Raw genomic sequence first — 15,017 nt, forward strand, 5'->3', positions numbered from 1 at the left:
TTACCCAAATTCTAAAAGCAAAAACCATGACAGGAAATGTTAAGTTAAGTGGAAATTAAGAAAATTTTCTTTGCTTTCAAATTCTTCGCTTATAAAACATGTATAGCTTGTACAATTTTCAATCCACTATTGTATTCAGAACGAAGCCAAGGGAGATTACATTCAAGATAGTCAATTGGATCTAGAAAACAATTAAACCGGCTTTGAAATTACAGTTATCCATACCAATTTAATGCTTCTTTTTAGTACAAACAATTTTTCATGACTGAATGCTAACTTAAAAAAAAACATAGTCTTTGATAAGCATTCAATACTGGTTAACTTCAAAAAAGGTATGGGGTATCCTAACCTGTATTGTCTCACTAGTTTGCTTTAATGGCAAATTAAACAACAATTTATTAGCACAAAGAAATCCAAGCAAATTCTTTTGCTTTTTGCTTGCTTTCAAATTCTTGGTATCTAACAATGATGGAAACGCAAGGCATATTTTTAAATTCTAGTCATTATAATAAGAATACTTGTCACGCTCGTATATTATAGCTGTCACGCTATATTATAACTGTAACGCTCGTCAGACTTAAACCTCGTAGCTACCATCAGAGTAACTTTACACTCGATTAAATTCTCGGCTTAAGGTAAATGTTTAGGTAGCAGCAGTCCCAGGCCACGCTGGAGCGCCGCCTAAGCCATAAATATCAACTGGCGCCGTGGCTGATCTGGCACTCGTCATTTATAAAGTCTAGACTATAAGCTTATGTCAGAAATATACACAAATCTAATACAGCAGAAATGCATTACACAAACGAAATGGTTATCTAGAATCGTTAAATAACTCCTAAATCGGTGCAATTACTAACACAAAGAACTTAGTAAATATTCAGGACCACCACAGCCAACTAAAGGAAATAGTGCTGCCAGGCCCAATATCACAGAAAGCGGAACGGATGAAATGACTGTGGAAGTGATCGGAAATTCCAGTCCAAGGAAGAGCATTGTAACTTAGATTATATCGTGGTATTGACCTCAGAAGAACGAAATTTGTGAATAAAAAGATCTAAATCGATCGCACTCAACTTGAAGTAAGATGTTTCTCAACAGTCTATCAATTGTGCTCTAGCATAAGGAAAAAATTTTGAACATATTTTAATAAATAATAATTTACGTTCATTGAACCCTTAAGTAAAATTCGCGCATTCGGAGAACATGAGGTTTTGACCCCAAATGATAAATATTACCCAAGACAAAAAGCACGCTAGCATCGTACTACATACTAGCATAATAAGGCAGTTTAATTCATCTTCTACCTTTTCGTGGAAAAGATTAGTTAAGGCAAAAACTTAAGCGAAAAGGATTAGGATTTTTGCATATACACAACTAAAGCTGCTTGGTTGTTGTGACATCTTTTTTGACCAGAAAAGGTGACTAGTTTTATGTAAGTTTGATGGAATTTCACGAGGGAGTTCTAAAGTAAGGCAAACCTGAGTAGGTGTCCCGCGATGGAAGCACATATTAAATGCATTTAAAACTTCATAAAGTCGAAATGTGCGTCTCAAAATTATTTACACGCTGTGAACTAGAACTATAAATTTCAAGAGTGGATAAAATTCAAAGAAATTCAATGCTGATATTAATGACTAATTTTTATAGGATAAAAGTATATGTATATCCTTATATTTTATAGGATATAAGAAATTTTAAAGAAATTTAAGATTTTCGTACAGTAAATTAAAAAAAAAAAACAAAGAAGTGAAGTGAAAGCGAAAAATTACGCTACCATTCTGAAAGACTGCACTTGAATATTTGTAGATTATTGTGCGTATTACTATCTAGAGGAAATATATTGAAGATAGAGAACAAACTCCTTCCTCCTAGAAATTAAAGCACATAAACGCGTCTCATCCAGAATGTAGTTCTGAATTCATGTAATGACGATAAAAAGCCCTGGCCGATTTTATAACTGGATCCGTCACTTTGAAATGAGATCGTGCAGCAATTCTCACTAATTTGACTAAAAAATCAAATTCCTATCACCCATAATCGTTGATACAACGACCGATGAGAAACCTTCCATAAAGTAGCTGCAGATAATTACCGAGCAGTCATGCCAGGCCAGTAGTGACAGTTACTCAGTACACACGCAGTAGTTACTCAGTGAACTGTCAATGTTGATGATACACTTAGACGTATCTCCATACTTGTTAGTGCGGCTGATGTCGTCCATCTGTTGACGAAATAATTTTATTATCATCACTAGTAAGATCTTGACTAAACCGTTTACCAAGTGCAAAAATGTCGTAGATGAACAAAAGGCGAGCACATGCTTTTAGCATAGACATAACAATACAATTGTATAGCTGTAGCATGCACCAGCCAACCTCACCGTAACTGGAAACACTTGGAACAACAATGGAAAACAGCAACAAGAAAGGTGTCTTGTACCAGGAAGTATCTGATAAATATTTTGCGTTTTAATAATTAATATTACCATTAAATTTGTAACGTAGATCGAGTGTGAACATAAGGGCTTCCAGGAGCTACTTTAGAACGCAATGCTCACCCTGACGGAGAAAGTGTCCTGTCGTATAGAATAAGTGAGCGAGGCGTCGTACTGCGCCCCCCCAGGCGTCGTCACGATGTGAACTTCATAAACTTCCTCCGTGACGGGCGTCCGAGCTTCGAGGTTTGGCACGAAGCCGTCCATGTCCGCGTTCTGCTTGAACGACATCACACCTGCTCGACAGAAGGCAGCGATTAAACACTGTAAGACGCACTGGATTTTTTCAAGCGACAATTCGACCGACGAAAGATCAGAATTAGGGATCACTCCTGACGTAGACTCACCTTAGTTAGGGAGAAGTTCAAGAACTTCATTATAATTATATAACTAGGGAGCAATATAGGCGACGCTTCACCATAATTCGGGACCGTAATTCGGGAGCAGTCCAGAACACTCGCCATATTTATTAAGGAGCAGTCAACACGGCTTACCATAAACAGGGAGCATTATAGGTAAGACCTCACCATAGTTAGGCAATAATATACCATAAACAGGGAGCATTATATGTAAGACCTCACCATAGTTAGGCAATAATATAGCGGCGAGTTGTATGTACTGGAGCTGGAGCTCGCGACACAGGCCGCGATGGGGGGCAGTGAAGGAGTTGATGTAATGCACGAGCGCCGCGGCGGCCTCCCCCACGCGCGGCTCTGTCACGGCCACCGGCGCCCACGTCAGACACGCGCACCAGTGAGGCTCTATGAACGCGTCGCTACACGTGCGCGTCGCGGGGATCTGCGTCATGTGTGGCACAAAACACAGATGTGATGTCTACGTGATGGTGTGGCACAAAACACAGATGTGATGTCTACGTGATGTGTGGCACAAAACACATGTGATGTCTACGTGATGGTGTGGCACAAAACACACATGTGATATTAACTACGTAATGTTGTGGCACAAAACACAGATGTGATGTCTACGTGATGGCGTGGCACAAAACACAGATGTGATGTTGTCAACGTAATGGTGTGGCATCAGCATAAAACTTTAATGGCTTAATATTATAATAATAAAATGTTTTTGGGGTGACCACGTTAACTAAATGCAATGTTAACAAAAGTGATAAATTATGTCGTATACTAATGCTATGTCCACCGTACATTAGCATTGTGCGGTTAGGAAAATATAATTATGGTTATTTCTGCCGTATTATGCTCATAATTCTCGAGAATAATGATTCTAATTTTTATTCTATTTTATAATTCATTTTTTCCATTTATTTTAAAAATAGTTACTATGCTAACTGTTTAACAGAGTTTGAATAGTGACTATTGGCATACAACGTCATTGTTAATCCAAAAGAATTTTAGCACATGTGCCTATATTATTTACCGAATGCGTTGCAGCAAAATATTAGGAATACACTGAATATATTAATACTTTTAATGAACAAACTGCATATGAATTAAATTTCTTTATAGGAACGTCTGAATAGACATCCAACCACAAGAAAAACATTAATTGGTAAAGGGGAGAAATGTAAGTGAATTGATCGCTTCATCGCATTTCCTATATAGAATATAGTTTGTATAGTTTGTTCATTAATGATCGTCAGAATAAAAAATGTAGAAATACAGGCGAGTCTCACACCTATGTTGCAGTAAATTCTCCTGAACTTAATTTGATTGTGTTTTTTTCGGAATCTTTGGAGCTATTCAACTAAAGATTCGAAAGAAATATATATAAGCTCCGATTTTGGTGTTCATGTTATGTATTATGTTATTAGTGATGCAAAATTATCAAAAGGAAATATTTAGTGCTAAAGTTTATAGTTTATTCATTTATTACGCTTAATCAGGGCATGGTTGGTACTGATGTCAAGCATTTGATTATTAAGGACAAATAGAAATTATCATTATATCAAGTCAATTTGATTAAATATAAGTAATCATTATATTAAGTTAATTTAATTGAATAGATATTATCATTAAATCATGTTAACATAATTAAATAGAAATCGTCATTATATTAAGTTAATACAATTAAATAGAAATGCTCATTATATTAAGTCAATAACCTGGCTAAAGAGAGATATGGCACGACTCGACGTCTGGCCCAGCCTGGCGCCCGTGTAGTGCAGGACGTCGGCCAACGTCGCGTGTACGTCGAAAGGCGTCACCAGCCGCTCCGTGTTCGCTCTTATCAAATGTTAAGTCTAATTAGCATTGCGGAATATAGTAAAATATCGCATACATAGCGGAGAAAATTTTTAAAAATATACCTCCGCTATGCAGGAAAAATCTATTTCCGTTTAAAGAATTCAAGATAAAATGAACGTCGAAGTAATCTGTTTCAGAAGTCTTGAAAAGGTGTCAAATATACTCATGCAGTTTAACTCGTAGAATCATATCACTAATTGTCTATTATATATTATACATTATTATTATTACATATTATTGTTATAATTGTCGGTTGTTCTCACCAGATAACAACGCTTAACCCCACACACAAAAACTCATTGCTTTTCATACAAAGCATAAGCAAACGCAATTGTATGAAAAAAAAGCAAATCAAAGCGTAAAAACTGACACTAGGTTCTGGTAGGCTGCTGGAAAATTTTTCTTGATCGTTTGAGGGACGACGAAGCTTACGAAAGGAAGTCGCTCCTCTTGCTTGCCTTGCTGCGTGCTGCGTATGGACGCAAACCTGCACATAATTAGCGACCATGCACAAATTATATTCATAATGAACGCTCCAATTAATTAACTTCGCAAATAAAAACCATGTTCTAGGAAAAATTCATCACTTGATTCATAAAATTGAAATATCTTGAACAAGTATGCATATCAATGTGAACCATCATAGGTAAAGCAACATGCATGAAATACTCATACAAACGAAAAAATTTCTGAACTTCAAACTTGTACATTTGCCTGCTAAAGGTAACTCTCGATCTCAGGCCAATCGATACAAATGACATCAAAAAGTTTGTTGAATACGTAGACAAATGAATACAAAGATTGAATTCATCGTAGACCTGTGGCCGTGGTCAGCGTAGACCATGAGCAAGGTCCTGTCAAGCAGCCCGTCGCCGTGTAGCCGCGCCAGCAGCGCCATCAGGTCGTCGTCGGCGACGCTGACGAGGTTGACGTCGTCGTGGCTCAGCTCGCCGTGCAGCGTGAAGCCGAACACCGGGGACGAGCGGTACGACAGCATGAAGTTGTGCACGTAGTCCAAGAACACCTGGAGCCATACTTTCAAAATTCGCTAAGTGAACGTAAGTACTTACGTTCTATTTTCTTGTCTATGATTGGTGGATTTTGCTTGAAAGGACGTCAATGATTGACTGATGAACTTACGATCTATTAACTTTTTTGAAAGTATAGGCCCTGGAACCAGGGGCCGTGCTGTCAACAACACTTACGAGTTCGCAGCATCAGCAGACAATAACTGACGACTTTTCAAGCTTAATTCAAAAACCAAAGACGAGAAATTGGCAGCTATGTCTACTCAGGCCGCTTACTTCTACTGAAGCCGCTTCGTGTACCAGAAAGAGTATTGATAGCACGGCACCATAACTCGACTGAGGTAAGTCCTCGTACTTTCAGGTCAGTGGAAACTTTCAGGTCAGTGGAAACTTTCAGGTCAGTGGAAACTTTCAGGTCAGTGGAAACTTTCAGGTCAGTGTAAACTTTTAGGTCAGTGGAAACTTTTAGGTCAGTGGATACTTCCAGAGTGATGTTTCAAATAGTGCAAACATGAACGTTAGTTGTACATAATTACATAGTTTATCAAGTTGCTAGAGTAATAATATAACATTGTTAGTAATCAATACCAAAAAGCTGGCTAAAGTAAACATCAGCAGGAAAATAGTTCAAGGTTTTGAGCGCAACAAGAGACCTGATGTCTTGGCTTGGCCCTGACGCAGAGGTTGGCATGGCGGCTGATCTGCTGCTGGAGGGCGAGGTAGTAGGGCCTCATGTAGTGGTGCGTCGGGGGCGTCTCGAAGCCTCGTAGGCGGTAGTTGAAGGTGCTAGCTAGGGGCTGGTCTTCAGCGTACACTGATGGCAGGTGCAGAGGACGATTATGTACGTAATGAGTGAATAGTATTAGCTATAACGATATTTCTATTCTTAAATCCTGCATTAACATATTACAGATATTACGTGTGTTACATTAAAAATAATGCCAGTTTTGCTTATAATTTCTTCATAATTTAACTTCGCTAAATTTAATCTTCATTATTTTAAACTTCGTTATTCTTAATGAAACACGATTGAAAGAAGGGCTCCTTCCTAGATATTACGTAGCATTTCATTACGATATTTACGTTATGAATTCAACGATACACAATCAAACTCTTTCATTAGTACCTTCATGAGATAGAAAAAAAATATTGGTCAGTTAAAAATCAAAAGCTCGAACTGGTCCTACAGTTTCAGTAAGAGTGAGGAGATTTAATGCAATCCTGCTATGCAATTGGTCAACAAATAACAATATTATTGAAACGTGTAAAGAGTGCGTCCGACGAACTAGATGGTATGTGAAAAAGCGAACTCACTCGTAACGTATCCAGCCTAACTCACTCGTAACGTATCCAGCCTAACTCACTCGTAACGTATCCAGCTTAACTCACGTGTGACGTATCCACTTAAATCACGTGTGACGTATCCAGCTTAACTCACTCGTAACATATCCAGCTTAACTCACGTGTGACGTATCCAGCTTAACTCACTCGTAACATATCCAGCTTAACTCACTCGTAACGTATCCAGCTTAACTCACTCGTAACGTATCCAGCTTAACTCACTTGTGACGTATCCAGCTTAACTCACTCGTAACGTATCCAGCTTAACTCACTCGTAACGTATCCAGCTTAACTCACTCGTAACGTATCCAGCTTAACTCACTCGTAACGTATCCAGCTTAACTCACTCGTAACGTATCCAGCTTCCCTGAAGTTGTTCCAGATGAAGGGGTAGACGTCGACGCGCTGGGCGGAGCTGCCCACGCGACGTCGCGTCTCCGGCAGCTCCAGCTCCGTGCGTCCTGCTCGCGTACAAGCAATAATAATTTCTTTTATGTGGCTGAAAATTTTCAATTTAAACTTTCCAGATCAAAATATTTCTAGGTGAAGAATACTACTGGCTACTATTAAATTTTTATAATTGATACGGAAATATTTAAAGCCTCATTCTTAGCGTACGGTCGTAACAAAGTTTCGTAAAACCTCAAGCACCACGGCGACTGCCCACTCAATATTCAGAGACGTATGCCTGCCTTAATTCAGTGCGCCTGCTCCCAATGTATTCAGAACGGATTGCCTACAATATTCCGAGCGCAATATTTTACTTGTAACATTTTGAACACGATATTTTACAAAACAATATTTTATGCACAATATTTTGCCCACAATATTTTGAGCACAATAAAGTAGATAATCAACGTTATCTACACACGAGTAGATCAGAAACGTCCACACATGAGTAGATAATAAACGTTATCTACACATGAGTAGGTAATGAATGTTTTCTACACGTCGGTGGATAATGAGCGTTCTCTATACATGAGTATATAACAAACGTTCTCTACACACGAGTAGATCAGAAATGTTGCCTACACGTGAGTAGATAACAAACTTTATCTTCACACGAAGAGTTAACAAGCGTTAACCACACACGAGGAGATCACAAAAGTTATCTACACACGGTTAGATCAGAAAAGTTATCTACTCTTCCTTGTCATCTACTATTCGAGCAAGTAAACAACGTGTGCTGCTATTGTTGCAGTTAGAAAGAAATAAAGTCGTTCGTTCAACGCAGACATGCCAGTAGACAAAATAAGTTAAAATTAATAAAGTAATCATATTTTTATCGATCAATTCTCATAGCGAAATGAAATTCAATGAGCATATTAGAGTCCCTCAAGTTATATATAGGTACTAACTAATAACAGTAGCTCAACACGTACAGTTCTTACAGTAAAGGTAACAATGGAATGATTTTCGTGAAAATTTATAGTTCTCACAATTTATTTATATCAGCATGCGGTTTGAACATAAATTTCAACTTTATGGTAAACGCAATAGATATTTTGGCTTTATACAAGCACTATCAACGAATTGAACTCTAAAACTGCTACGAATCTAGATAAAGTTTAAGAATCTCTGTTAAACTTGAGACGTTTTTTAAATCAAGAATTAAAAAGCAAAAATTATTTAAATCAGGTTATTGCCGGAATCGCTACCCAGTGAAAATTTACAGACGCGGCAGCTTCTGATTTGGATTACCAGAAGCTGGGGCGACTCTAAATTTTGTTAGGGTAGGAGACCAGAAGCTGGGGCGACTCTAAATTTTGTTAGGGTACGAGACAAGCAGTCTTGCACTCACTCATATGTCTTGGGCAGCGTCCTGATGAAGGTGTTGTGCGACAGAGAGTCCAGGCCCAGCGCCAGCACACTCACGCCCAGGCTGTCTTTAGGAATGTCAGCCCAGCTCCTGGCGGGCTGGACGGCTCTGGTGCGGATGCCAGCTGCCACCGAGTGCCACCTGCGGCATCAGACACTGTCATACCAACGCAGGATCATCTTGTTCTCGAATTTTAATATTTTACAAATCTTCAATTCATTTAGTTTACAATTCTACCCTACGAGCAAACGAATTGCCATGTTAAACTATCGATATACTATGTTCTATCTTGGATATAAACGGATTAAATTTCTTAATCCACGAATAAAAAACTGAAAAGATGAATTTCATGGTTGCAGGAAAATAGAGAATCAGACAAAAATTAGACTCGTTTTCCAGACGTACTTTTGGCCGTCCGCAGCAGTGCACGAGACCTTAGCGAAGTCGGAAGCGGTGAAGGTGAAATTTGTGGATGTGGTGACCGATGCGCCGTCCTCGACGCTGTCGTCGTCAGGCAGGCGTATCACGTCTACAAATAGAATAGAATAGAATAAAATAGAATAGAATAAATAGAATAGAAGTGTCGGCACTGAAGAAATAGGCCCATGGCCTGTTGCCGATTCTTAAATTTTTCGTGACTTGATTCACAAGGGATCCGGCCTTTGGATCCCGATCTTTCTATAGCTGACGATTGATTGAGATAGCTGCTGGACTTATTGCCTGGTCTGTAATTTGCTAGGCATTTTAAGACTGAACATAGTACGACTGAACAAATAAGCTGTAAATAAGTCAAGGGTTAGCATTGAAAATTTGAAGAGCGCTTTGAAGTTTACACGCACTTTCATTCGTGTCTAATTGACATTTAACAACGAAGAAACATGATTTTTAAATGAAAATATATACTAAAATATGTAATTCAATTGATAAAAGCTTCAGTAGCAAAAAAGCTTGACAAATATTTGAACAAATTCATGCGGAGTTTTTTCAAGTCATGGTTAAACATCAAAGTGTAGGAATAGGAATCGAAATAATTAGGAAACACTTGAATTAAACGTTTCTTATAGAAGATAAAAGTCGACTTACTGAATTTGACCTGGTTTCTCCCATAACACCTTCACCGCATCACTCATACGTTTATGTAAACCAATAAGCTGTCAAAACCGAAAAAATTACCTGTGAATCAGTCATACGTTAAAATAAGCTGTAAAACTGCATATACATACCAGTGAATCAGTCATACGTTAATGTAAACAAATAAGCTGAAAAAACCGTAAATACATACGTACCAGTGAATCACAAGCATACGCGCTCAAAGCCACCGGAACTACACGCTGTAGAGCGCAGTTCTGAGGGCTGTGAGAGTATATATTTGAGTGCTTGTGTTGTAATACGTTAATGTAAACAAATAAGCTTTAAAAGCCGCAAATACATACCAGTAAAAACGCACTTGATGTCACCAGCGTGTCTGAGCTTGGCCTGCGTGGAGATGGTAGCGACGCTGCCCCTGACGGTCACCCAGTCAGGCTCAGCGTCGCACTGCAGCGCGTCAACCGCGTGGAAGAACCGCATCACGTCATCGCTCAGCACGGGCAGACTGGGGCGCTGACATGCGATGTGGCCAGGACTGCTGGAACACTCGTTGTCATCACACTAGTATGCTTCAGACTAGGGAGAGATATTACTATCTGTTGTCATCACACTTGTTTGCTTTATACTCGAAGGAAATAAATATTACTTTCTGTTGTCAGCACACTAGTATGCTTCAAACTAGGGAGAGATATTACTATCTGTTGTCAGCACACTAGTATGCTTCAAACTAGGGAGAGATATTACTATCTGTTGTCATCACACTAGTATGCTTCAAACTAGGGAGAGATATTACTATCTGTTGTCATCACACTAGTATGCTTCAGACTAGGGAGAGATGAATATTACCATCTGTTGCCATCACACTTGTTTTGCTTATACTCGAAGCAGATAAATGAGATAAAATTACTATAACCAGCATATGTATGCCAGGAGTTTTGCGTATTTCTCACCACAAGGTGTTGTGAATTGAAGAAAACAACCTCAATAAGAATTCGATCCAACTATAAACATGCTTCATTAATACTTTCGATCGACAAAAATCCTCTCGATTACCTGTCAAATCCTGGCCAGCCTCTATGTATAGGCGAGGCCGTTCTGTTATGATTTTGAGAGATGTGACTCACCATGGACATCATACTTGCTAATTCATAATTTATAAAAGACCTTTGAAATCAAAGGTGCTTAGATTCGTACTTCATCCTACTAGTTAGCACTTCTAAATATGAACCTACAATTCTTTGGTTTGTGTAGGTATTCAAAATTTCTACCACTACATGGCAAGAGTTATGGCTCGCGCTGAATAAATGAGTCTTTTCATGACAATCCTGAACTTCAATCGTTTAATAAATATTTTTGGGATATCCGTGTTCAAAGATTTAGCACGACGGTCGATGCTGATTGATGATATCAGGAAACTGGGAACACATTAAACCTTCGTTAACCGATGACAACTCTACTTATATAACGAACCCAAAGATGCGAGAGACATCAAACAAGGCTAAAGTATCGGAAAAGAAATGGTTTAATGTCCGTTTTAAATGGTCGTAGTCGTAAAATACTAGCCGATTTCAGGTGCCCCGACCGTACAGAAAGACTAGCAAATATAGGGCTGCATATGGAGCGGTCGAATTTCAGTTGTTTATCATACTCTTACTAATCAGTAATCACCTTCTCTTTCCAAGTGGCCGAACAGTGTCCGATGTTCGGTTGGTGTCACTATGGCAAAAAATATTTATAGATTTTTTGACGAATTAATGCTTTCCTTAATTGAGCATTGTTTCAAATCGAAAAAATTATAAATTCAAATTTTAGAAGGCCTGATAAAATGGAATCGCAACAATAAAGAATCTGAATCGCCGTAGATGTAAAGATACCCCTTCACTCACGCTGATCTCAGGGACTTGCCGCTCTCCACAGCATCATCGACGAGTTGCCTACAAAGCAAATAAAATATCATACAAACCAAATAAAAAATAACTATGAAACCAGTAAAATATCGGAGACTGTTTGAGAGAAGGTCTTCCGTGCGTCGTGTGAGTTTCATGGCGTGCCCTTGAGTGTGATGTTGACAGCAAAATTACTCTCATGCATTTGTTAAAAAAATTAGATAACATTAAAAGATTAAATAACATTGAAAGACACCGAATAATTGAAAAAAAAAACTGAATAATACTCGTGTTTCAAAGAACTCAAGTTTCGAAATTAATAAACTAAAATAAAAAACAGTTTTTCAGAGGCATCGATCAGAGGCATCATTCGATCATGAGATTTACAGCAATATTTTAACGTTTACTAAAAGGACTGAGCAAATTAATAATTTTTCGAAAGATATCAGCGAATCGATTACGATTAAATGATTTACAGTTATATTTTAAGGCTTGAACAAACACCAAAACCCAAAACGCGAAGAAAACCTTCACCAAATCTATACACCAGCCATCAAACACCACATGCGATTGCCAGTCGGTATTTCATTGCATTCTTAATAATTCGTGCAACATGCCGAGGAATTCAAATGTCACAATGATAATAACTAATATATTCTATGGTGCATCGTCATTAACTATAAAGCTGGACTATTCCTACACGAAATTCATTCCGTTCAATGAGTGGAGTAAACACGCTGAGTGGACAAGGTAAAATTATTCACTATTTAAAGCACGAATCAGGCAATAAAATAGCATTTCATTCAATAACATTTCATTTCATTTATGCATTTTCATTTCGTAACATTTCATTTCATAACATTTCATTCAATATCGAAAGGTAAATAGTACTCCAGAGATTTGCAACTTGTGCTACAGCCAAATCTTAACTTAATATGTAATGTCTTAAGACGAGGTATTGCACAACTTGCAGGCAAGACCAGCAATTTGTGCTCTTGAACGGCATGCAATTCATGCTATTGCAATGCCTGCAATTTGTGCTATTAAAATACATTAACATTGTGCTAATGCAAGACTTGTAATTTGTGTTCTTGCAAATTTTCAACGATGCGCTAATCATTGTGCGAGCGTAAGATGTGCAATATGTGTCATAGCAAGGTCTTTTAATGGATACTGCAAGATCTTAAACATCTGCAATTTTGGATATTGCATTGGATATCTTTACATTGTGCAATGACAAAATCGGCCAGTTATGTAACTGAAATATCTACCTATTACGCTGTAATAGAAGATGTGAACTTTGAATCGTCTGCAATGTGTGAGATTACCAGATCTTGTCAGTGCATTTATATTCAAGTTATATGCACTTGCAACTGAACACTTCTTGTTACGAAAAAAGCAGGTCTAAAACAGCAGATTAGAACTATACACAAATAGAAAGAAGTATTCTGGCTGCTAAATAAAGAAATATCTACTCATAACTCAAGTGTTAAAATCAAAGAATAACTTAATACGTATAGTAGAGAATGGCATAACTCACTACTCTAGTCCGTCCAACAACGAGAAACAAAACTACGCACCCACCTGAACCTTTTAATAAGACGTGACCCAAGTTAACAAAGATACCACGTACCTGAGCAGCACTCTGTCTCGCACGTCCAAGAGTCTGTTAGAAGACACGATGTAGACGACCACGACACACACGCACGTCAGGGCGAGCCACGCCAACCGCCCTCCACGGAGTCTTATCAGCGCCATCGTCCCTGCACCTCATAGGGATAATATCTACGCTGCCACGATAATTAATCACATTACCGTACGCGAAACTAATAATAATAAGCAATACTATTAACTAGTAAGTAATAGGAATAACATCTCTTGCGCTGCCACGATAATTGATCAAGGTATCGTACGTGAAACTAATAGGAATAACATCTCTTGCGCTACCACGATAAGTATTCAAGATATCGTACGTTAAACTAATAGGAATAACATCTCTTGCGCTACCACGATAAGTATTCAAGATATCGTACGTTAAACTAATAGGAATAACATCTGTTGCGCTGCCACGATAAATAATTAATAATTTGTCTTTGAAGCTAATAGGAACCTAACACAATAAAATGATTAATTGAGGTAATGTACCTAAAACTCATAGGAATAACAACTTTCACTCACACAATAACTCATTATGATGTAGTTTTTATAACTCATGGTATAAATCGTCAAGATACTCGTGCTTAACGATAAGAGAGCTAGCTAAACACAAAGGTTTAAGAATATTATACTAAATTTGTTTGTCTAGTTGATATCCCAAAAGATAATATTAAATACAAACAGAGGTGATGTAGGTAATACATGCGAATATAATTCTATTTCTGTTTGTATTTATATGTTGCAAGATAATTCACGATTACGACCTCAGCGGCGATATACTTGAAAACTACAAATAAGAAGGTGCCCTGTATTAATTTCATGACAACAAAATAAGAACATATCGCGGGAAGTTTTAAATAAATAACGATCTGCTTTAACGTCGTAGGGGCAAATAACATAAAATTCAAAAATAAATTATGAGGGGATGAAAAAAAAATAATTCATATCTGCGAAGCGATTCCTTTGCGATTTAAAGTTAATTACAAATAAAATTTTCCTATCCCAAGCAAAAATTAGCATCGAGAAATACTGTCAGGTGAAAACAATAAGTAGCAGTAGTCGTATGTTTTCTAGAGCTCAAGTAAATTATCATTTATTTTCCGCCGAAATTACGGTCTTTAGTAGGTAAGAAATAGTATAGAATTCGACAACTACCGAAGTGTGTAGTATTACAATGAAGCACTCACCTGCTATGTCAGCATTAACTGCGGATTGAGCAGCTAGGTAGGTTCGGTCTAGCCGACACGGTTATACCACTGCTAATCTAAATCAACGCAAGATTGTGCAAAATGCTTGGAGTGAAATATAAATTTGTTTCATCGAGTTGACGCAAAGTTTTAGAAAAGTTACATTTTATTTCAATGTTACATTTCGTTGCCGTAATATCTGCAAGGGCCAAAAAAATTCAAATTTAAAAATTATTTTGCATTCGCAGCTAAAAACGTCGCAAAAATATTTTCTTCGTTGCATAGCCAAATA

At 37.8% G+C, this 15,017-nt stretch overlaps 1 protein-coding gene across 1 annotated transcript; it reads right to left on the bottom strand.

The window, feature by feature from the left end:
* Positions 1 to 1,743: 1,743 nt before the first annotated feature.
* LOC108681140 lies at positions 1,744 to 14,970 on the bottom strand. The gene is made up of 15 exons (XM_047880393.1): positions 14,726 to 14,970; positions 13,516 to 13,645; positions 11,883 to 11,930; positions 10,341 to 10,534; positions 9,313 to 9,436; positions 8,890 to 9,048; positions 7,740 to 7,747; positions 7,436 to 7,549; positions 6,401 to 6,561; positions 5,538 to 5,743; positions 5,090 to 5,206; positions 4,578 to 4,698; positions 3,076 to 3,292; positions 2,558 to 2,730; positions 1,744 to 2,221 (listed from the first exon to the last, which is right to left on the bottom strand). The coding sequence occupies exons 2-15, from the start codon at positions 13,638 to 13,640 to the stop codon at positions 2,123 to 2,125; spliced, it is 1,866 nt and encodes a 621-aa protein (XP_047736349.1). The 5' UTR covers positions 13,641 to 13,645; positions 14,726 to 14,970; the 3' UTR covers positions 1,744 to 2,122.
* Between the last annotated feature and the right edge of the window lie 47 nt (positions 14,971 to 15,017).

This window comes from Hyalella azteca, unplaced genomic scaffold, assembly GCF_000764305.2.
Source record: "Hyalella azteca isolate HAZT.00-mixed unplaced genomic scaffold, Hazt_2.0.2 contig5366, whole genome shotgun sequence".
NCBI lineage: Eukaryota > Metazoa > Arthropoda > Malacostraca > Amphipoda > Hyalellidae > Hyalella > Hyalella azteca.

Coding starts and splice junctions, on each gene's coding strand:
- LOC108681140 (XM_047880393.1), bottom strand. CDS start 13,640: ATGGCGCTGATAAGACTCCGTGGAGGGCGGTTGGCGTGGCTCGCCCTG. Junction 9,049..9,312: donor ACTGCTGCGGACGGCCAAAA/GTACGTCTGGAA, acceptor CTGATGCCGCAG/GTGGCACTCGGTGGCAGCTG. Junction 3,293..4,577: donor CCATATCTCTCTTTAGCCAG/GTTATTGACTTA, acceptor CACATGACGCAG/ATCCCCGCGACGCGCACGTG.